This window comes from Lissotriton vulgaris, chromosome 7, assembly GCF_964263255.1.
Source record: "Lissotriton vulgaris chromosome 7, aLisVul1.2, whole genome shotgun sequence".
Lineage (NCBI taxonomy): Eukaryota > Metazoa > Chordata > Amphibia > Caudata > Salamandridae > Lissotriton > Lissotriton vulgaris.
The window spans coordinates 643,592,465-643,616,305 of record NC_141695.1 but is presented as its reverse complement, the minus strand read 5'-3'; the positions used below and the strand labels follow the sequence as shown (position 1 = coordinate 643,616,305).

Sequence of the window (23,841 nt, the reverse complement as noted above, 5' to 3'; positions counted from 1 at the left end):
CCTCTTTAAGTGGAGCCACTCCTGTTAACACAATAGTGTACTGAGCCGCTTCTGGGGGTAAGTTGACTCTCTGGGATTTATGTGGATTTCTATTATCTGACCTCTTGCTCTTATCTAGGTATGGTGTTTTATTATCCCTATTTGACACAGGGGCACATGCTGGGGTGTTTATTGGTTGCTTTGGAGCAGAATTAGCTTTATGTTTTGCCCCATGAGCGCTGTTGGCCACCGCTGCAGGTTTAACCTTCGGTGTGTCTTTATTGGTGACTCTAGATATAGGTGTTGTTTTTGGCCCTGTTAGGGGTTTCTTGTTAGTATTGGTGGATGACATCACTGCAGGTTTTGTTATGGTTGTCCCGGTACTTTGGGTAGGGCCCCCTTTAGAGACTTGGCCTCTTGGCTTAGTGCCAGATATATTTTGTAAGAGGTCCATATTAATATTAGTAGCCGCTTCTAGAACATCTATTTTAGCGGACAATATCCTTATGTTTTCTACCACCGGAAGCAGTAAGTTTTTAACTATTGTTTCCATTTTTGCCAGCAGGATGTCATCGCTACTAAAACAGGTTGGGCAAGGGTTAGAGGATCCTGAGTGGGCCAATGATGGACAGTACACTATCTGTGGTATTTGGATGGACTGGGAGTGGGAGGGGCTATTCTCGGAATCTATTTTAGGTTGTTTCTGTGTCTTTCCTCCCTCGGGGCTGGATACATGTTTTCTTTTCCGTGGTGCCTGTTTGGTGATTTCTATTGGTGGGACAGGAGTACAAGGTAAAGTAGTGGCGTTTATTTGAGAGGTTTCAAGCACAGAAGGTTGGCTATTTTCTTCTATGCTAGTCACATTACTATTGGAGGTCACGTCCGTGTTTTCGTGTAGCCTAGGTGTAGGGGCTTCAATCCCTTCTTCGTGGACAATTATGTCGGTATCTGATGTTGAAATACAATTGAATGCTGCATTAGTTAAAGGGCTTTTGACACGAGCCAAATCACCTATTGAGGAACGTTTCCCAGTAACTAGGTCCAGGGACAATCTATGCTCAACCAGTTCGATTTCTTTTTCCAGTATACCGGTTGCTCTAGTAATAAAGGCATCTAGAGGGCCTGAGACTACCCCCTTCGAAGTTTGGATGTGCACTAGACGCTGCTTTCCAGATCTAAGGGCCATTTTGTAAGGGCAAGTATTTGAGCCTCTGGATACGTGTTCACTAGAATATTAGACAAATATTCAAGGGATCTGGGCCCAACCCAACCTCGTTAACCCCCCCTACTCGACCTTGTGCCTGGGTGATTCAAAGGGGGCTTGTGGAGGCCCCACTGACCCCCGTCTGGCAACAAGGAGGGGAATGGAGGGATACTATAAGTTGGGGATTAAGCAACAGTGCGCAATGGCACAGGATATCAAAGTTGTTACAATTGTGACTTTTAGTCAATCACAATACCTTGGCTATGCCGCAGCGTAGGATGTGGGATGTTAGGGGGTTGGCCCGGCCCAGCCTCCTCCGGCCCCGGACGGCCACAGACGGTCCCGCCCTTGTCCCGGGCTTCTCCCGGGCTTCTCCCGGCGCCCTCCCGCGCGCTCCCGCGCAGCGGGACGGTCACTTAGTTTTTATAGCTGGGAGAGTGAGGGGTGGGGGCGGAGCCGGCAGGGAGAGCAGCCCAGGTGGTGACGGGCGCGCGGGGGCTCCTGCTCCTTGGAGTCCCCCGCTGGAAGCTCGCAGCCCTGCCGGACAAGGAAAACGCCCAAACTTTTACTTGCTGAAGTGTTGGTAACAAGGCTGTCAACCGCGCAGCGGGACCCGCGGAGCGGGTCCGGCCAGTCGTTGCGGTGACAGCAGAAAACCCAGCGGCAGCTTCAGACAGGGAGCCGAGTTCGGTCACAGAATCCAAGAGGTGAGGCTTGCTAGTTGAGGAATCCACTAGTCCAGTGTCCGGTCGCCCGTTAAGACAGGAGTGGGGGCGGAGCCGGCAGGGAGAGCAGCCCAGGTGGTGACGGGCGCGCGGGGGCTCCTGGTCCTTGGAGTCCCCCGCTGGAAGCTCGCAGCCCTGCCGGACAAGGAAAACGCCCAAACTTTTACTTGCTGAAGTGTTGGTAACAAGGCTGTCAACCGCGCAGCGGGACCCGCGGAGGGGGTCCGGCCAGTCGTTGCGGTGACAGCAGAAAACCCAGCGGCAGCTTCAGACAGGGAGCCGAGTTCGGTCACAGAATCCAAGAGGTGAGGCTTGCTAGTTGAGGAATCCACTAGTCCAGTGTCCGGTCGCCCGTTAAGACAGGAGTGGGGGCGGAGCCGGCAGGGAGAGCAGCCCAGGTGGTGACGGGCGCGCGGGGGCTCCTGGTCCTTGGAGTCCCCCGCTGGAAGCTCGCAGCCCTGCCGGACAAGGAAAACGCCCAAACTTTTACTTGCTGAAGTGTTGGTAACAAGGCTGTCAACCGCGCAGCGGGACCCGCGGAGCGGGTCCGGCCAGTCGTTGCGGTGACAGCAGAAAACCCAGCGGCAGCTTCAGACAGGGAGCCGAGTTCGGTCACAGAATCCAAGAGGTGAGGCTTGCTAGTTGAGGAATCCCTTCTAGCTTTCCCAAGGCTTATTTAATTTTGTTTCCCATAACCACCTTATTGAAACTGGTTACACTGATTTTCCATTATAAATATTTTTGGGAAATATTAGCATTCATCAACACGTTACTAAATGATGCTGCGAAGAAATGATACCTGAAATTTTACAGTAGTCTAGCAAAAAGTTTTTTTCTGCTTTAAATGTTTTTATGAACATTTTATTTTGAAAGCATAGAATAATCAATCTTGCTTTCAAGCTTCTGCGAATATTTGCATCAAATCAGAGAGCATTCTGGGAACATTATACATAGCCTCGTATTGCTAAACTTTGAAAACATGTGTACACATTTTTATACTGAAACCACTGTCAGTAGTGCAGTCCGAGCTTACAACATTTACTTAGAGCGCTCACCCTAAAAAAATGGCTTTCAATTAATGAACCATAAATACAAACAGCATTAACATATAGACAAACATGTTACCTTAACTTCAGACAGTGCCCTTCCCTGACCCATAATGTGGTACTGCAAACTGGCAGCCAAAGGGTTTGCGCTGCATGGGGCTGGGCCTACTTGTCCCAAGGACAAAATACATATGAAAACTTGTTGCCCTTGACCCAAAACAATATGTCCTGGGCGTCGGGCTATAGGAATTCCACATCCCTTCTGTTCCGGAGCATTCTTCATTAGATGGGGTACGCGTCAGGGCTGCCCCCTCTCCCCGATACTTTTAGCTCTGGCAATGGAACCGCTCGCTTGCCTTATCCGCAGTGATCACTGACTGGCTGGTTGGCGGTGGCCCAGTCCAGCGGAGGATAAAATCGTGCTACACGCTGATGATGTGCTGCTGTTCCTGGCTGACCTGGCCCGATCGGGACCTCGATGCCTTCGAGCACTGGCCATTTTTTAACATGTTTCCGGTCTGCGGCTTAACCCGGCTAAGTCCGTCCTTGTCCCCTTGCACTTATCGCGCAAGTGCTTTGACTGGCAGTCAACGATTCCTCTTTTGGGTTTCCCTTCTCCCCGACCTCGCATGGGAGCTCAATGTCACCCCTCTGGTTAAGCGGGTCCGCACCGACCTCCTTAAATGGCACACGTTGCCCCTGAACCCTCTAGGCAGGATAGCCCTGTACAAAATGATGATACTACCCTGTTTTTTGTACATGCTCCAGAACACACATCTCTCCTTTGCTAGATCTTGGTTCCGGGACATGGACGGTTTGTCCACTAAGTTCCTCTGGGGAGGCCGGAGCCCCAGGGTGGCCCTGGCCCACTGCCGAATCCCACCTTTTGAAGGAGGTCTCAGAATGACGAACCTCTACTTCTATTATTTAGCGACTCGTCCCCTTACGATCCACGACTGGTTTAATGGCGGCTGGTCCAACCCGGCGTATCGCTTGGAACTTCACACCATGGGCTTCTACTCTATCCAGGGGATGCTTTACGGGCCGTAGTTCCTCGAGCTCTCCCTGAAGTCAGGCGCGCAGCATTCCTGGCTTGGCATGCATCACTACGTCATACTCACTGGGCAGGAAGGCTGACTCAATACACTCCCTTGTGGTGTGGTACCAGGCTCCGTGAATTTGCCTCCTCATCAGGGTTCCGGTAGTGGGATCTCATCGGGGTAACCTTGTTGGACGACGTCTGGAGCGGTTCTCCTATTCGATCCTTTCAAGATTTACAGGCTAGACACTCCCTCCATCCCTTACAATTTTTCCGATATCTGCAGTTGCGCCACTCCCTTCACTCTCACATTCCAGATGGCACTTCCCTGCCCGAATATAGCTCGCCTGAGGCACAAGTTATGACTGTCGACTTGGGGAAGGGTGGGATCTCTCGGATGTACCGCTCACTCACCAACAATACTCCTAACTCCCTTTCCCTACTCCGAGACCAATGGGAGGGCTGGCTTGGGGCTCTGGAGGATGAGGATTGGAGGGTCGTCCTGATGGCCCCTAAAACGATTGCAGAATCAGCGTGGCTCCACCTGGCCCAAGTTTATTTTTTGCATGCCGCCTATCTTACACCCCTATGTCTTCATCGCACTGGGCTTCGGCCTGACGCCCACTGCCTCTGCTACTCCCACCCCTACGCCGACTTTTAGCACATGGTGTGGTTGTGTCCTGCGATACAGGGGTATTGGGACTCTTTAACACAAGACCTGACAGGGGTCCTGGGCTGGGAGGAGCTTCTTGATCCCATACGTGTTCTGATGGGCATCACCGACAGATTGGATGGCTCCAGGGCGGAGAAGCTCTTCCTCAATACAGCGTTGGTGGTTGCCAAAAGGGACATAGCTGCTAATTGGGTGGACACTACTGCACCCACTCTAGGGCTCTGGCGCAGGGGGGTGGACTGATGCGCTGCGCTGGAGTGGCCTCTTTATGTGACCAGGGGATGTCCTGAGAAATTTCGCTGCATGTGGGGCAAATGGGTCAGGGTAATAGAGGACTGATATGGAGTGGTCCGCGCTTCAGGTACACGTGGATACGTCATTATTGATTTACTTGTGTAGCCTTGATGTCACTGTGATGTGTTTTTCTCCCTACTCTGACAGTGTACAATGTAGCTCTTAATGGTGCTGTTTGTTATTACATTCAAAACTCAATAAAATTGACTGTCAAAAAAATAAAAACAAAATGTGTGTGTGTGTGGGTACTGAAGGACCTATGAGAATCTGGACATGTTCACTTTCCACAGTCACACTTCATATCTGGAAAACCATGATCCTACCAATGTAACAAGAAAATATGCTAGGTTACAGTAAAATGTTAAGAAGGCAACACCTGGGGCTACCCTTAAGGTACTTTAAAGATGTGGTGCTGCAGTTACCAAAGAACAAACTACTATTCTGGGGGAATTATTTCAATAAGATTTTAAACTACAAGCAGAGTACGGCTACAAGCTGGGTTGATAGTCTAGGTCTGTTCGATGCTTGAAGAGCATGGAGTCTGCCTTCTTCCACAATTTGTCAGCTGCGCTTAAGATGAGGTCGCGTGTTGACTTTCTATTGTTCCACGCTATTGATCTTTCTCACACAGCTCCCTTACTGTACCCTGAGGTATTTCAGACCACACTCCCAAAATACTGCACTTTGGTTCTCTTGGGGAAAGGCCTGCGCCTGTGTTAGAGGCTCAATGCCTGGCACCTGGTACACAAACAATTTAAACAATTTCAGTCCCAAGAAATGAAGTTTTACTTTGACTTAAATAAAGGAACATTGGCCTCTCCTGGCACACTTTGCGCTGCCAGGAAGACTAATCACCTAGGAATGACAACATGGTATTTGAGAGGCAAAGAGAAAAATCGGCAGAGAGTCACACTGGAAACTAGTATTATGGTCTAAGAGTGTAACACTCAGGATCAACAGACAGAGCAGACAATGCCATCTAACATGTGTTCTAATATGGTACTTCTGGTCAGCAGCGGTTCAGTGCCTAAGAGACGTAGGGGGTGATGTCACTGCAGTCTCCGCCAAGGAGATTCTTAGGAATATCTGGAGAGAAGCAGAGATCTGAAGGGCACAACAGACAAGGATGACATTAAGCCTGATAGTGGTTAAAAGAAACATTGCGAGTTCTTGGGGGGCCAGTAGGCCCCGGAACTGGGGGCTTGGAAACAAGATATGGACTGGGGCATGATGGCGAAGAGGGTGGTTTATAAAGGTAGAGGCGGCCCCCGGAAAGGGGGGAAATTTGGAATGGGTGGAATGTCTAGAGAGGAAGAATATGTGGAGATATCGACCTCTCTGGAAATAATGTGTGGCATTAATAGAGATAACAGAGATCGTTACATCACAGGGTAGAGAATTGGGGAGGGGACCGATTTGTTATTATTGTGTAAACAGTTTGTCAGTGCTATATTTCATGATTGATACTGTATTTCAAAAGACAATAAAAAGATTTGGCTAAAAAAAGAAAATACATTGTATCAGTAGGGTCTGGGTGGCCATGGCGCAACTATCTGATTTGAACACCCCCGGTGCTTTAATGCTTCTGGATTCGATTGACTGGTCTTTCCTCGACTAAGTACAATGAAAAGTGGGGTTGGGTCCTAAATTAAGGTTGCATGCTCAGATTATCTAAACGTGTCGTGGCCCAAATTAGGGTTAATGGTACTCTGATCTTTAGAGGCACCTGAATATGGGAATGCAAAAATAGAGAAGGAATACATACAAGTAAACTCTCGCTCTTCAAAATTAATCTCAATCAGATTTTCCTAACATCTACAATATATTATGTGTCTGGTAAAGTAAAGCCACCATCCTTTTTGGTCAGAGATAAAACAAACCAATTCCACAGTGGTGGTCTATAGGCTCGAAAAATACTGGGATCTCCGTTTACAAATGGCTATGCATGAGAGGAGGAAGTAATCAGCATCTTTCACACAGATTAACCACTTTCCACACACACAATTACATAGGTTTCGTTTGCAACAACTGTGATGTGGTAACGGAAGAGTGGAGAACTATAATCCTCTTTGATATACATGTCCAGACAACTCTAGAAAATCTGTGGTTTACTCTTTTTCATTGCTCTACAGGGGCACCAATTTTATAAATGCCATCTGTGTTGTACATTAATTAGCACTAGTCTTCAAGTAGTCTACATTAAAGACAATGACAGATTGACTGCAAGTGATGGCCAGGACATGGGACTCTTAACTGTTAGCTGGGTGAACTCCGATCCACACACAGCACCCATGGTAGGAACCTCGGAAACATCAGTGACAGCAAACTGGACATATGATGGAGCGAGGTGGTGAAATCAAACTTTTGTACACCCCTCTCGAAATCAATGTTCCATAACGTTAACATTCACTAATGGTGTGATTTGCTTGAATAACCAACCTTAGAGTAATATGCATACACGAACATATGGGAGTACTAATCTTGCTTGCATGATGCAATAAAATTAGCTAAAATGTGTTGTTATTGTGATGTGAACTAATGCACAGCTTAATTATAAATAGGGCTCCCGGTTTTCCGTTTTTACGGATTTACACATATAAATATAGACGGAAATCGATATTTCCTTTGTCTGTATTTATATGAATAAACGGCAAAATACTACTAAATGTTGCTGCGCGCTCTGCCATGCTCCAGTGAAGAGTTTCCTTGCCACGCCCCCGTTCCAGCAATCCTTCAATCAGGGTCTTTTACTGCCCTCATGTGGGCTTTTGAGCGCAGTGTCTTTCAATGACGATCGTGCCCCTCAGCCTATCCTGGTCTGATCATAGCGTCACTGTGTGGGCATTCCAACACCTCCGGCCCCTCCCTCATAACTTTTGGCCTTTATTTCGCGGGCTCACCTGCCTATTCTTACTGTTTGCCTGCACTAAAGATGACTGTTTTGTCGTGTTCTAATCTAGGACCCCGATCAATACTGTGACCTTATGCCCCTATACGGCTATAATCCATTCATACCCATATAATGGCATAAACAATCAAGAGTGATATTTCAGAAAGTCGTCTCTGGCCTAAAAAGATCAGAGCCACATTTCAGAATCTCTTCCTCTGCAGCTCATTACAGCAGATGACACAGCAGAAGCCACTATCTTAGATTCCTAGATTACACTCCGAGTTCTTCAACAAGATAAAACTCAGCAACCTGGGAAAGCACCGCTTGCTATGTTTTGATTAGTAATAGAACTCTAATGAGCACTGAGAGACGATCACTTCTTAGTGACATCTTTATTGACGTCTTATGTCCAAAAACTTACGTCAAACAAGGCACCTTTCAGGTATAAATATTACCAACGTTGCCTTAAGCAGACGCGACGACATCGATGATAGCGATGGTGTGGTGAATACAGGAGCAGAACAGCTGTCCCTTGCAGAGCCCAGCAGATGTAAGCAGCCCACGGACGCTGCCTCTCCTCCTCCTTGACGCGCTGAGAGAGACGCTGTCTTTCCTCTTGCCGAGAAAATCCAGCTCCGGCGTTTCCAGCCTACTCTTGCGAGTGACTGGGATATCCAGTCCTGGAAGGAGATACAAGACCTCCAACATTCTATTTCAGAGGTATGGTGTTGACTGAAACCCTTAGAGAGAATTCTTGAAGCAAACCTTGGCAAAACCAACTTAACTAAAACTGCTACTTACTTACTCCCTCCCAAGTATTAGGCTTAGGTCAGGTACACTGGGGTAGGCGTAGTTAGAAGCACCAGTTGAGTACGTTAGTCAAATGTATATATGAATGTATATATTTTATTCATTTTAACCATTGTATGGCTAAGAAACCATATCAATGCTTTTACAGTATTATTTTTCAATCCTCCCTTTACTGTACGCACTTTTTATAATAACTAGTCTTGCAATTGTGGCAATTCATTTCTCTTGCATGAGAAGAAAGACTGTTCATTAAATAATACCTTTTTATTGAAAACGCCCGTCTCTCTATTCTCTGCATCTTGGTGAAAGTAATCTGCACAACTGACTGAGTAAAATAACTGTCTATTGTTTCACACGACTCTAGAGATTGACTCTTATTCTAAGGAGCAAAGTTGTCATGTTTATGCGGTTGTTGGAAAACTGAATCCCTTCTTGTCTGTACCAGGGAAGCTGATCACTTCCTATTCAATCAAGAAAGTTTCCAGTGACCTCTGAGCTAGTTGGTACAAACCCAATTAAGTTTAGCATAGTCAATAGAGACCTGGAAGACCGCACTTCTACGTCTATACTGCTGTTTATGTTATTCCAATGCACAGGGTCTATAGGGAAAATAGGAACTACACTACATGGCGCCCAACGTTTGGTAAGGCGATAAAACTAACGCAAGACGTTAGAGTAACTCAGTCGTACATTTTTCACACAGACCCTTTCTACCGTAAGTACTCCAATAGACGTCTGGAGTGGGTGAAAGGTTAAAATCCGCCCGAACTTAGTAGGAAGAGATTCCTATGGAAAGCTCTGGTTTATTCAACGTTGAAGGATACAGTGTTCCAAAATATTGTGCACCTAATCTTTGTCTCCTTGGAGACCTGCTCTGCAAAACCTTCCTGACAATAAAATGTCAGACACTGAAAACGGAACCACTGGAACGGCAGTAAATGCGACTCAGCAGGGTCCCAATGAAATTAATGAACCGGGTGCAATAATCATTCCGGTACATTTAAGAAAATCTATAACGTTAAAACTTATAGACAATGGACTGACCACACAAGGTGGCACAGTCGTCTTCGTGATAGAGGCACACGAATATCGGCAGACAGAGGTATTCTATTCTTGGATAAAATTTCCGCAACACACGAGTTCCACTATTACAAAATAGGGGATCCACCGGAAGAGTACGCTCCTTTCGAGGAGATTGAAATCCCATTAAAATACCAAGAGCACCTGCTCTGGTTTAAAGGCGCCCTAAAACATAATGATCATATTACCAGGCTCGGTCCACTAGGTAGACCAGGAGCAACGTGGCCGGTTCTAGCCAGCTACACACCACATCGGGACATTGATAAAATGTCAAGTGAAGAACTCTTAGTTAAAATAAGAGAATTAACAAAGGCATATAGAGAGTTAGTTCAATTGGCAATGGAGGATAAAGCGATCCGCCAGAAGTTGAAGGAAACAGATATAACAGATCAACCAATTGAGCTTGCCAGAATTATAGAAAAATGTTATGAAGAATTAGGTAGAGACAGCTTGGGTGGGAAACCAGTAAAGCCCCAAATGCTCGAAAATCCTGAAAAATTATTTATTAAAAATAATTCAAATACTCCTAAAAAAAGCTGGGATGGGAATAAACAATCCACTCCCAAGGAAAAAGTTTTCCAGTCCAGAGGAAGGTCTCCTCGACGGAGGGAAAGAACTCCGACTCGAGAATACCAGTCTCCCCAGAGGGAGCCCTCTGAGAAAAGATATAACCTTAGAAATAGGGATAATTTGAAGAAGCATGATAGATATCAAAGTATTGATACACGTCCCTCTCGATCTTTTTCGCAGAAATCGGAAAGAAGAGGACGGTCAGACCCAGGAGAGCACACCAAGTCCAAAGACAAGGAACCTGCTCAAAGTAAAAAATCTCAATTTCCAAGAAAGAAGGTAGGCAGTATTAGAGTAATCAAACATGCCGAGAATACGGAGGACACAGTTGAAAAACGGGGAGTGGGCACAGACAATGCTAGACAGTGCAGCAGAAATCACCATAGCTCGCAAGATCCTGATGAGTCATCTGGAGACAGTGGACACGAATGAATACATTTGAGTAGAAACTGCCGACACCAGAGTTAGCGAACCTCATAAGATATACGAAATGACACTGCATATAGAGGGTGATAAGACTAGGAAAATAAAGGGTCTATTTTGGGATAAACTCTCAAAAGGCTATGACATCCTGTTAGCTGAAAAAGACTGGCCCCCAGAGTTTGTCAGGGAGAGCCCTCGTGGCGAAGAAATGATTATGCCTGCCTTCTCGAATCACATCCCGATTCACACTAAATATATATATGCAAGAAAATGGGCAGTAGCCCAGGCACCAGCATTATATAAAAATCATGTAGGATGGGATGAGGACTCTCCTCCTCACAAAATCCAGTTAAAAAGTCAACCGACTGCACAAAGGCAGTATCCAATTAAGCAAGAAGCTAAAAAACAGGTCAGGGAGATTTTAGATCAACTTGAATACCAGGGGGTGATTGAAACATGCACCTCTCAAATGAACAATCCTTTGTTTCCTGTCTCCAAACCAGACAATTCATATCGTCTAGTTTTGGACTACAGACACCTAAACTCATGTTGCAAAACATTTGCAGTACAAAATTCGCATAGTGCTGCACTAATGAATAACATAGTTCGTAAAAAATATAAAACGACATTAGACATATCAAATGGTTTCTTTTGTCAAAATATTGCACCGGAAAGCAGGTATTTGACCGCTTTCTCAGTAATGGGGTCTCAGAAAAATTTCTGTAGGCTCCCACAGGGATACAAGAACAGCCCAGGACTATTTTCAGCCAGAGTAACAGAGTTACTACAAATGTATGATGATGAGGCATTATCTTATGTAGATGATATCTATCTAACAGACGACGACTTGGAGACTCACTTGAAAAGAGTGAACACCATAATACTTGGGTTCGCAGCAGAGAGTTACAAATTCAACTTTAAAAAGTCTCGAATTGCCCATCTGACAGTATTATTTTTAGGATACGAATTATCAAGTGAAGGAAAAAGCCTAGCGGACAACTTCTTAGAGAAGTGCGCTGTACTCCAAGCACCAAAAACGTTGATGAACTTACAATCGATTCTAGGTTTTCTGAATTTCGGAAGAACTTACATTCTAAATTATGCGGAGAGGGTTAAACCTCTCTACGAACTAATTAAACCTGATTTTAAACCAATCACTTGGACTCAAAAACACACAAAAATTTTGAGATCACTGCAAACAGACATGTTAGCAAAAGCAAAATTAGATACACGTGATAACACACGCAATCTTGTAATCAAAGTCATCCCAGGAAGATGCGGATTCACGTACCTGACCTCTAATGAGGGAGAAACGGTACCAATAGCTTACAAATTACACTTGTACACACAAGCAGAAAAAACATTCAGTCCCACAGAAAATACTGTGAAAGCAGTAGAAACTGCATTAGCGAATGAACGAGAACTAGCACATGGCAAAAGGATCAATATCCTCACAGCGGAATCCGCCTTCGAGGCGCTATTCAGCCCAGTAAACCTGCCTACGGTGTCACAGGATTCGAAATGGATACAGTGTGTAAATTCTCTTGGAGCGGAAGATGTGAATACTATTTCGCCCCGCAACTGAAAAAACGGAATGATTTGACTTATGAACAAGAATATCCAATGCCAATCGAAATTCTGCCTCTCCAACAATACTCCTGTATAATCTATACAGACAGATTTGTACAGCATTACAACGTAGAGAACAAATCCTACGATGCAGCCTGCGCGATTGTTAAAGGTTGCTGGCTGTGCGGTAAATTCAGACCGAAAATAACAAAAACTGAATCAGTGAGAAACTGTTCGGCTCAGAGAGCTGAAATCAGATCTTTAAAGATGGCGCTTGAAAATGCAGAACGTGAATTCCCGACACTAATCGTGTGCGATTCGCATTTTTGCGTCAACTCTTACAATAATAAGTTACAGAGCTGGATTAAAAACGACTACAAAGATGACACAGGTGCCACAATCAAGCATAAAATGCTTTGGAAACAGGTAGTTCTTTTACAGTAAGAACTACAAAAGACTCACGTGATACACACTCTGAGTCATCAACGTGATGGCGTTCACGTTGCAGGGAATTCATTGGCTAATACAGCCACAGCGGAAGCAACTAAACCGGCTTCCGTAGCCACAAAAAAGCGTTCAGAAAAATACATAGACGGGGAAACCATGCTGGCAGTAAAAACGTCCGTAAAAGGCGACTGTGCAGCACTACCCGTGAACTATTCACTCAATTATGCATACGTAATTGATGCAAATTCCGTTCCTTTAGCTCGAATCCCTGGAGTGGGGGATAGGGTAATTCCAAACATGAACAGGAGAAAGTTATTAATAGCAGACGCACACATAGGTGAAGGTCCGAGGCACAAAAAGATCAAGGAATCTCTGACTGAATTACAATCAGTATACTGGTGGCCGGGGATGAGCGTGCAACATCAAATATATGTGAAGAAATGGCCCAACTGTGACAGGGATCGCAGTAATGAACCGGTCCAGTCTGTTGCCCAGTTACCATTTATAGATAGGGTAATGCTGTCTACATGCCATCCAGCGTCCTATTAATCATTTAAGACTAAAATTCACTTAAAGAATGTGGCCCCAGCGCTCGGCTGACGCCAAAACTGTTATAAAAGATCTGTGAGTCTTTATCGGCACATACGCAATTGCCATGTTCCATTCTGACCAGGATCCTGCTTTCAGCTCTCGAGCTTATAAGGAGGCCATGACCAGCATGGGCGTTGGGTTGCAATACTCTTGTCCATCACACCCCGAAGGGAACAGTGTAGTGGAAAGAAAAAACCGGGACATAAAGCAATCTATAACAGCGAAGGTATTAGGTTCGGGTGATGGGTGGGTCAAACATTTAATAAGTGTCCAGCTTAGTCTAAACAATTTGCCAAGAAATTCTCTAAAAGGTTTCAGCCCATACGAACTATTGTTTGGAACTAGAATGTACATTCAGGACTTAGATAGTCAGGTATCAGTGGTAAAAGATAAGAAGAAAGACTCTGACATCAAAGACCGTTTGGCTGTTTTACAGGACTTGAATGAAACAAGAAAATCCTTAAGCAACATAAAATTAAAGCAACAGCCAACTACCACTGAATAGGCACCACCAGCCCCAGTAAGGCCTGTCTGGATTCCAAAGATTGGGGATCTAGTCAGAAAAAAAATAGCGTTGAAGAAGGAATTTGGGCCTTCTTACAGAAAAGCAGTACCTGTCTTAGCAATCAACGGAACAAGATCAGTAGTACTAGCGCCCCTCGCTGGTAAAAAGGAGAACAGAGTTGTATCAATCGACCTGGTAAAACCACAAGCATGTGGCCTATAATCAACAGTAGGCCCAGTGGACTCCCAAGAAACAAAAGAATACCCAAACTTGCAACAATTCAAGAGGTTCAAACTGAAAGACTAATCACATTTGATAAACCTACAGTGCACAGAGAGGGACTACGCAATAATGCCATGGAACTCGTGCCTCTTGAAACACAGATTGAAACAGTTCGTCATGAAACACCAGTCTACAATGACGTGGCATCAGAATGTGCTACTGAAAGACAAATTGAGAAAACAATTCCAACAACTGACAGAACTACCTCTGGCTACTTCATCAATTTCGACAACTTTTCTGAAGATCAAAACGACGCCGAAGTGATGCCAGAAACAAAGACTTTTAAAGAAAAAGCAACAGAACTCTTTCATCGAATCAAAGAAGTATATCTGGATGCACCATTGATTGAGCATTGGATAATCTCAGGGGTACTTATACTCCTACTATGCCTAATTTTAGTTTTAATTTTAGGAAAGTTTATTACAGTTCAATGGACACAGCAAGTCAGAACATCAACTTAGTCCTAAAACCACACAAATCATTCCACGTGAAGAAAAGAGAACTATCAACAGTAAATGTCACAGCCATTCCAATACCCGGCGGGGTAGTATGGGACAAAACTGACTATGAAGTATATGGTCCGGTTGAAATCCTGAAATATCCTCACCAGTTCAAGGTTTCCTTAAGTGACTTTGTAAAACCAAGTACATTTTCTGATGATTGAGATTTTGAAAGTATTAATAATATGATGTCTGATTTAGTGTTGTCAGCAAGATTTACAGAACATGATTATTTACAAGGTTCGTCTAGTTATGAACAAATGTATTGCTTCTCACATTACGGAGATCATTACTTACATAAATCTGCACAACCTGGAAATGTTTTTAAATATAACCAATGGGAACATTGTGCTACTCCACCTAAAAGCAGTTCTAAAACATTCTATGAGAAATTCCAGTACTTCTCAGGGTATAACACCAGTGATGCAGAAACGTTTCACTATAAACTGTTGGATAAAACAGGGTTGAAAACAATGTTGACAAATACTAAATTGATATATTCAGAAGCATTTTATGAAAAAAAGATGACATTTGGTTTTGATTATTGGAAAAATAACATTGAAACAAAAACAATCTGGGGTACAAAAGAATGGCAGGTACAAGGCATAGAAGCATTATTTCGAGCCTGCATGATCCCAGAACAAATAATGTTTTTAAATGACACAATTCACCAAACAACCTGTCTTGGCCTAGCTAAGATTAAAGACCTTAACAAACCGTCTATTCCAGAGCCAATACCTGATAATACAACAACAGATATTGAAATAGAAGTATCTAAAATTTTACATCTAAACAGAACACATCCTGATTGGAAAAAGTGGTTAATCTGGCCTACTGACACAAACAACTGTCAAGATAGATTCCTGAATAAAACACACAGGGGTTAACAATATCCAGATAAGACCGTAGATACTCCCAGAGACAACATCCAGGGATAGTAACAACATACAGTGTAGGGAAACTCTGCCTTGAATGGCTAGAATCATCCACACTGGCAGAAATTAGATAAAGACTTGCTAATGTTACAGCATGGCCAGTCACAATTGCGTTCTATTGTACAGTTAGGCTGGACGCTGCAAAATCTTCGTTCAGACTATGTGCCATGGCGTTTAATCAACACAACGTCATTATTTTCCATCTTTAACCTTACTGATAAACAAATCAGCTTGGCACAGAAAGGAGCAGACTATACAATCCTGAGCATCGAAAAACTTGAGAGATTACCATTGACAATGTCAGAAAGTCCTGTCATTGAATGGATAATACACGGGATTATCACAATTCCGATAACAACTTTCCGATTTAAAAATTGCCTTGAATACATACCGACTGGCCAGTATGAACGTTTGGGTAAAGGGTACATTAAGTCAGCATGGAAATTACCATATACACACACATGCTATAGTGACAGCAACAAAAATGTATTTCTTAGTGGTGAAAATTGCAAACATTCACTAAGCGGTATACTTTTGTGCCAAGGTATTAATTTACACGGAGCCTGTGAAGGAAATTCAAACAATCTTTCATGCCACCAACATGTCACACCTGCAACGCAGATTGAGCCTTTCTTTAAGCAGCTCTCGAATGGGAGTTACATTCTAATAACAGATCACAGCTGTTGCGGCCTTATGCCAGGGAAAGCATATCTCGTACAAGTAACTTCCATGGTCAAATGCTGTATGCAAGCATTGTTTCCAAACGGCCCTGGAGACTCCGAGACTCCCGTATGGCCTCGTTTGAATGTCTCTTCCATACGAATTGATACTTTAAGCAGAATGAAGTCTGTGCTTTTGCAGACAACAGTGCCCATCAAGTCATCAAAAGAGACGTATCATTTTGAAAATAAAGTTAAAGATTCTTATTGAATAAAGAAATAAATAAATGCCTAAATGTCGAACATACTAAAAGTTTGCTTTGAATAAAAATTAGATAAATGGAGAAGTAAAAGCTGGTCTTTGGTTTTTCCTAAGCCTAGTTTTCGTTCTAGCAGATCCATTGCCATTATGGTGGTGTGTCTGAATAAAATGCTGTTTAAAATGAAACCATGGTAAATTGATTATTTACTGCAGGTGTAAATAAAAATAGTTAAATAGGTTTAGACACTCCGCCAATGTTATAGTAGGACTCGTGGTTCGTTGGCCAAATCTATGAAGCCGAAATAAATGAACAGAGTAAGTGTGCAGTGCAATGGGCCCCACTGTTGAATGTATGTGTGTTTCTGAGAATTCGGGGAAATGGCCATGGTGATTTAGAATATATTTTTAGATTACCGCTGTAGCACATACACACAAAAGGCAACATCGTCACTGAATCCAGCTTCCATACCGTGAAGATGCGCAGGAAAATCTTAAAATGGCTCCTTACGCAACAATAGATAAACAATCACTCATGTCCTGGTCACCAGCAAGTTAGACAACAGACACACCCCCTCTACGCTGAAATAACTAAGCAACTCACTACAAGACTACAAATCATCCAGAACTCGACAGCCAGACTTCTGCAAGAAACTAAAGACCTGCCTTTCCAATTAACCAACCTACCCTAGGTTCGGCTAGGCACATACACACAGACACCTGCTCAGCACCAGGATAACTCTCAAGAGCGACTAGTACGCTTTACAAATACGTAATATAAACATAACAAAAATACTAACTGCTGGGGATTACTAGAAAGGTGCGCAGTGACTGATCCTATCTGGCAGCAATAGTTTCTAAACTTCTCATCAAAGCCCAACAAGTTTTAAATGGGCCATGTGTCCAACATGTTCAGGGCACCCGAACATTTTAAACATTTTCAACTACATTATTGCAGTTCCTGTCCTTTGTACCCAACCCACTCACATTAGGCTTATTTACAACTTTACCAGAACCTCAAGGTAAACTGACACATTTTGTTACGATTTATCTATCTAGAAAGTCCACCATTTACCTTACCCATATTTAAAAGGTACAAACTGGACATTGTTCTTCTGCTCTCTCAAAGAGAAGCCCCCAAACTCTATCCTATGGCAGCCTGAAGAGAAGTTGATTAAGTGGCATTAAGAAAGCTCAGTATGCCAGGTGGGTTAAATCAACATTTGTTTCTGTTGATATCGCAGGAAGAAAGGGAAACCTATAGCCCCCCCTTGCTTGATATCTTCGACAGAGGACAAGATGACATCACAAGCAATGTATTTTTTATTTTGTTTTGCATGAATATAAGCTAAAATACATTTTCCTCCACCAACTAACTAATTATTCCCTTGCCCAATTGACTTTTGTTTAAGACTACTCTGTTGCTGGCTAAATCATCACTTTTCCGAATTTCAACATGTTAAAACCCACCACTGGCTTTATAGACAATCCTTTATAAGGGAAAACATCAAAGGCACATATAACCACAACGAAAGTAAGCACATTTCACCAATACTGAGTTTTTCAAATGGATAAAACACCTACCTCTGAATGTCTTTGATGAAGTGAACTATACTCTTTCTTCAGCTCTGCCTCCCTCTCTTCCAACCTGCTGACTGGAAATAAATGTGAAAAAGATCACATGACAAATTTCTGAAAATCACAACAATCATCATTCTACATTGTTCAAGAATCATATACAATTAACATGAATAAACAAAGGTGGAACTGACCACCTGAAAAATGGTGCCGGATTTCCAACCCTTGTGTTAGTTATCTATTTAGTAGAAGGATTTGAGTAGGATTCCCTAAAACAGCTGGAACTAATGCCAGTCACTGTGCCTTCTTAAGTAGCACTATATGCCAAAAGAACCCCCCCCCTCAATTCCCATAAAAAGACCCTAAAGTGTGAAACCAACCATGGGGCGTGGCTAACCAGCCAGCATGGCGAACGTGCCAGCGTAGAGCTCCGCTCCAAAACTCCTATTTATCCTGCATTTGCCCTACAAGAGGTGCCCCCAGAGCTTGTGCCGCGAGGTGCCGGTGTGTGAACGCAGCAGGGAGCTTTCCGAGCCGGCTGGTGTGAATTTCGGGCAGTGCACAGCGGCGGGGCGGCCCGCAGTGGAGTGCTGCGCGGAGTGACCGGTGGCCATCACAGAGGCGGAGAGAGGCTCCGGACCGGCGGGCTGCTGCTCCAGGCTACCGGGGGACTGTGGGGTCCGCGGAGGAACTGGCGCTGCCTGGTGGAGTGACAGGCGGAGCTGCTGGCCGCAGCGGCGGGGGCCCGGCACCGATGGAATGAGGCGCGAGGAGACATCGGAGGTCGGTGCAGATTGCGGCCTGGCGTCATCCGGAGGCCTGACACTGGAGTCGGGCCTGTGGCAACTTCCCTGGGGCCCCCTTGCGTTGGTGACACTGGAGCGGTGGCTGGCAGGGCCCTGCCAATGGTGAAGAGCGGGAACTGGGGCATATCAGGAGAATCCCTGTAGAGGTGTGGAGTTCGGGCGGCCGGCGCCAGCTTTTGGCGATTCTGGATGCGGGCGCGGCGCTTGGCGGCCCTGGTACGGAGATTGCCGGCGCTCGAGGTGAGGGGAGAAGGTCGAGAGCGGCGCGCCTGCTCCGAAGAGCAACACCTCGTGGGCAGCGCTGTACCTGGACTGGAGGGGAGGAGAGGGGCCTGTGCCAGTGACCCGGGCAGCCAAAGACTGTTGCGTGGGGTAGGGCTGCCCCTGGGTGCTAGGCTGACACGAACTGGGAGACGCGGCCGCTGGGGGACGCAGGAGGGCCGGCGCTGGATAGCGGTGTTTGTCCCGAGCCCGTGGGGCCTCCGGGGCCCGGGCGCCCCCGCTCTGTGTGGACCTCCGAGTTGGATGGCGTTTATGGAAGGCTGGATGCCCGCGACACCCGGGCAGCCAAGACGGACTGAGTTTTGTGCCTTTGGGCCACCATTCTGAGTACTGGACGCCATTTTAGTGGAGGTGTGGGAGCCATCTTAAACCCCCTGTGCCTGGAACACTTCAGCACCCTGAGGGGAGAGGCAGTCAGGCAACCAAGGACCCGTGGAGTGTGTTGCCTATCCTGGTTGCACGGCAGGGACCTCCGCTGCTGGGACCACCGAAGCTCTGCAGTTGCCATCACTTGTGCGCGGAGGCATCTGTGTAGTAGCCACCTGGGTCTGCGTTGGTGCGCCATCACTGTGGGCCGTGGTGCGTGGTGGGCTGCTGCTGGAGGCATATGCGGGACTGACGCCGGCTGGAAGGGACTGAGACTGGACAGACACTGCTGCCCCACCTGGATGGAGCTTGCCCCTAGCCTGGATGGCGGCGCTGGCGCGGATTGCAGTATTGGGTGCTGACTGGGGTCGACTGAGTGGCCGCACTTGTTATCCTTAGGCCGTGACTGCTGGGACCAGGCTGTACGACCGTGGCTGGGCACGATGGGCTCTGGGCGCCCTTTTGTTGTTGGCGTTGGAGCCATCTTCGTGGTCGCTGGTGTCATCTCGCCTGGTGCTGTTCCCAAGACGGATGCCCCTGGCCCGTGCTAGGCGTCGTGCCCAGGGAAGGCCTCGTGAACTCGGATCTGTGAGAAGCCCGCTGGATCTCGCCACTGTGACTCTGGGCCCTATGTTCCCAGGAGCTGTTGAGGGGGCATAGCAGTAGCTCATCGGCATGGATCTGCTGGTGTAGGGCCCCTGGAGGATTGGAGAGGCGCACCACTGTCTGACTGTGCGGTGCCGGTTGATCCCCTCTTGGAGGCACCAGAGGTTGGGCACTGGGGCCTTGCCTGTGTAGACGCTTGGACTGGTTCGGCGATTCCTCTGGCGGCATCTGTTGACACTGGACTAGAGAGGTGCCTTCTCCATAGAACCCTTGGTGGGGGCCTGGAACAAAAGGTCGGACAGCTGTCAGCGAGGGTGGATGCCGCCTGCGCAACAGCTTGCGATGGGCAGGATTAGGGATAAAACCCTGCAGAAACAGCAGGCTGCGGATGGACCGGGCCATCCGCATGGCTCGCAGGGAGACGGGCTGTGTTCAACTGCAGCCATTGCAGCCAAGATGGATTCCGTACTGGCGGCGGTGGAACACATTGGCACCACGCTGGAACAGAGGAAGACATCACTTGAGACCCGAATAGATAAGGTGACGTCAGACTTTACATTACTTCGCGCCGACCATCGCAAATTGGTGGACACAGTTACGGAGCAGCGCCAATCGTTCCAGGAGTTGCAGCCGGTGGTGCACCAACATACCTCGGCGCTTCAGGACATCCTTGACAGGGTACACGTGCTGGAGGATCGTATGGAGGACGCGGAAGGGCGCTACCGCCACAACAATGTTCGCGTGGTCAGGCTCCCGGAAGGCGAAGAAGGGAAAGACCCGGAGAGATACACCGATTCCTGGTTGAGAAATCTCCTGCCATCGGAGGTGTTGTCCCAGCACTTTGTTGTGGAACGAGCTCAAAGTGTGCCGGTGCAGAAGCCTCCGCCTAGCGCCCGACCTCGCCCATTTCTCTTCAAACTGCTCAATTAACGTGACCAGGATGTGGTGCTGTGAGAAACGAGGAAGCTGGACAATCTTGCGATGGTAAATAGCCGTGTGATGTTCTTCCCTGATTACACGGCAACAGTGCAGAGACGCAGGAGCACCTACCTGGCGGTGAAGAAGCAGTTACGGGAACTGGGCCTACCGACTCAGAGTGATCACCAAGGATGGGGCCCGCTTCTTCGACGCGCCGTCGGATGTATGGGACTGGCTGGAGGAAACGGGGTAATGGAAGGGCGCGCGACCTGAGACCGTGGAGGGGGAAGGTGAATGGCAGGTGCAAAAGTCGAGGAGGCGCAGGAAACGGGGTGCCTGCCGCGGCCAAAGCATCGGCCCAGCAGCTCCTAGCCTGGAGGAAAAGCGGCTCGAGAGGCAGGAAGCCCTCGAAGCAGTTGTGAACCTGGGAGTAATGCACGGCGAGGGCCGACAGAATTCGCAGACACGGAGCGACCCAGGCACTAGCAGCCCATCATCCCCATCAACTGTGCTCTCCGATGACGTGGCCATGCCAGTGGTGACACCACAGACAGCGGACCTTCTTATGTGATGTGCTACGGGGTGAACGGGAAGAAGGGGACTTGCTATTAGCTTGCTCACTGTTAACGATGCTTCTTTGCCTCCTATTGTTGCTGAGCGCGCGGAAGAGACACTGTTGAGACGCGCTTGCCTTCCCCAATGTATAGTTGCATGGCCGCGGACACTTGTTGGGCTGCGGGGAGGTGGGGTGTAACTCCTGGACCGAGTCTAGTATACGCTGACAGCTTAATCGCCTAGGGGGCTCCCTTGCAGGAGTCACACACACCTAAAGCGAGCGTACCGGTATTAGGTGCTCAGGGGCGCCTTCTGTGATCCCAGGTGATGAGTGTTAGGGATGTAGAGCACTGGGATTGTTGGCAGCACACGAACCCAATCAGCAAACACGCTGAGGTAAGCTCACTATGCTGAGGTGGATCTCGTTACTGTTTGGACGTATGCCCCGCTGGGGACTCGCCCTTCCTGTTATACCGTTTGTGACCGTTCACATGTTTTTTTAATGCAGCACACTGGCCTTCCTATCCCCGCTGTAGCTCCCGAAACCCTCCCTGGGCGATCAGATGCGGGTGCGCACAGAACTGACACATAACACACACTAACAGTGTCCTGGAACATCGGCGGTATGCACACCCCCCCTCGTCGATATTCAGTGTTTTCCTACCTACAGCGTCATGGGGTGGGGATAGCACTTCTCCAGGAGACACATATGACACTGGCTGAGATAGAAAAGCTGTGCAGGCGCTGGAGGGGACAGATATTTGGTACAACCTTCTCTGCACACACGCGCAGCACCCTGATCTGGATACGGGCGGGTGTCCCATTCAACTGTACAGACGTGCGGATGGATCCTGCGGGCAAGTACGCGTTGCCGCGGGGGCGACTGAATGGCCAGGACATACTGCTAGGCTCCCTCTATGCCCCGAACACAGAGCAGCCTGCCTACTTGGAGAGCCTGAACCACACCCTTCACCCATACGCTGGACTCCCCTGGCTGCTTGGGGGGGAATTTAACATGGTACTGGACACGCACTTAGATAGGTCCTTTCCTCCCCTTCGAGCCGCGACAGTGGTTTCTACCGCGCAAGCGTTTAGGGATTGGCTTGTACACTGGGATTGTGTGACCTCTGGCGCGTGCAGCACCCCACAGACAGAATCCCATCCTTCTACTCCCCAGTCCACGACTTACACGTCCGCCTAGATAGAATAATCGGTACCCAGTCCTTGCTCCCGCTCCTTGCCGAGACAGAATACTTAGGGAGAATGCACTCGGATCATAATCCCCTGTGGTTTAGGATCAGCTGGGAGGCAGGCCGCTCCCCCGTGCCCGCGTGGCGGCTGCATCCTGCTGCGCTTGAAGACGCAGAGTTCCGATCCTCAATGGGCATGGCCATCCTAGCCTACTTGGAGGACAATGAGGGGACAGCGAGCAGCGCACTGGTGGAGTGGGAGGCACATAAAGTAGCTATTCGCGGGCATTGCATGGGGCCACATGGAGCATACGAAAAAAGTTATTGGCTTCCCTGATGAACCTTGAGTTGGAGCTCCTCCGCTACAAAAGGGAGGGCGAAGGGACGGGTGAGCACTCGCGCGCGGTTAGCGATCTACGTATTCAGCACGGGTCGCTTATGGAGCAGTTGCGCTGCCATAATTACGCAACACAGACGGCTAGGACGCATGCCAAGGTGGACATAGCCGGCCGGTTGTTGGCCTGGTTGGTGCAAAGCGAAGGACGTCAAGCCCCTATAGGAGCGCTGCGCACCGCGGAGGGGGAGGTGGTATACACTCAGAGAAATTCACTGCACTCTGACCGACCATTATAAGCAACTATACAAGTCTTGAGGCACGTGCTGGATGCATTCCTGGACGCCCTTACCTTACCCGTGGCGACTGAGGATCATAGTGGCGTGCTCAACGCTCCACTCACTCTGGAAGAAGTGGGAGACGCAATTGGGGACATGGCGGCTGGCAAAACCCCTGGGCCTGATGGCCTGCCCGCGGAATATTACAAGGGGTACAGTGATACTCTGGCGCCCCTACTACTTCAGCTGTTTAACACGGCCATAGACGAAGGTTCGTTCCCCCGTCCATGCGGGAAGCGTTTCTAGTCTCCTTACCTAAACCGGACAGGGACCCCACTGCTTTAGGCTCGTATTGGCCGCTGGCAATGCTAAACAGGGACTATAAAGTCTTCGCGAAAATCTTAGCAGAGCGACTTGCGGCAGTGGTCCCACACCTAGTGCACCCTGA

At 47.3% G+C, this 23,841-nt stretch overlaps 1 protein-coding gene across 3 annotated transcripts in view; it reads right to left on the bottom strand.

The window, feature by feature from the left end:
• SPAG9 (sperm associated antigen 9) overlaps window positions 1–23,841 on the bottom strand; it is a 1,654,314-nt gene that overhangs the window by 1,549,770 nt on the left and 80,703 nt on the right. For all 3 annotated transcript variants that reach the window (XM_086930851.1, XM_086930853.1, XM_086930852.1), the window contains exon 3: window positions 18,065–18,135. In XM_086930851.1, coding sequence (XP_086786977.1) covers window positions 18,065–18,135 — 71 coding nt within the window. The remainder of the gene's footprint in view (window positions 1–18,064; window positions 18,136–23,841) is intronic.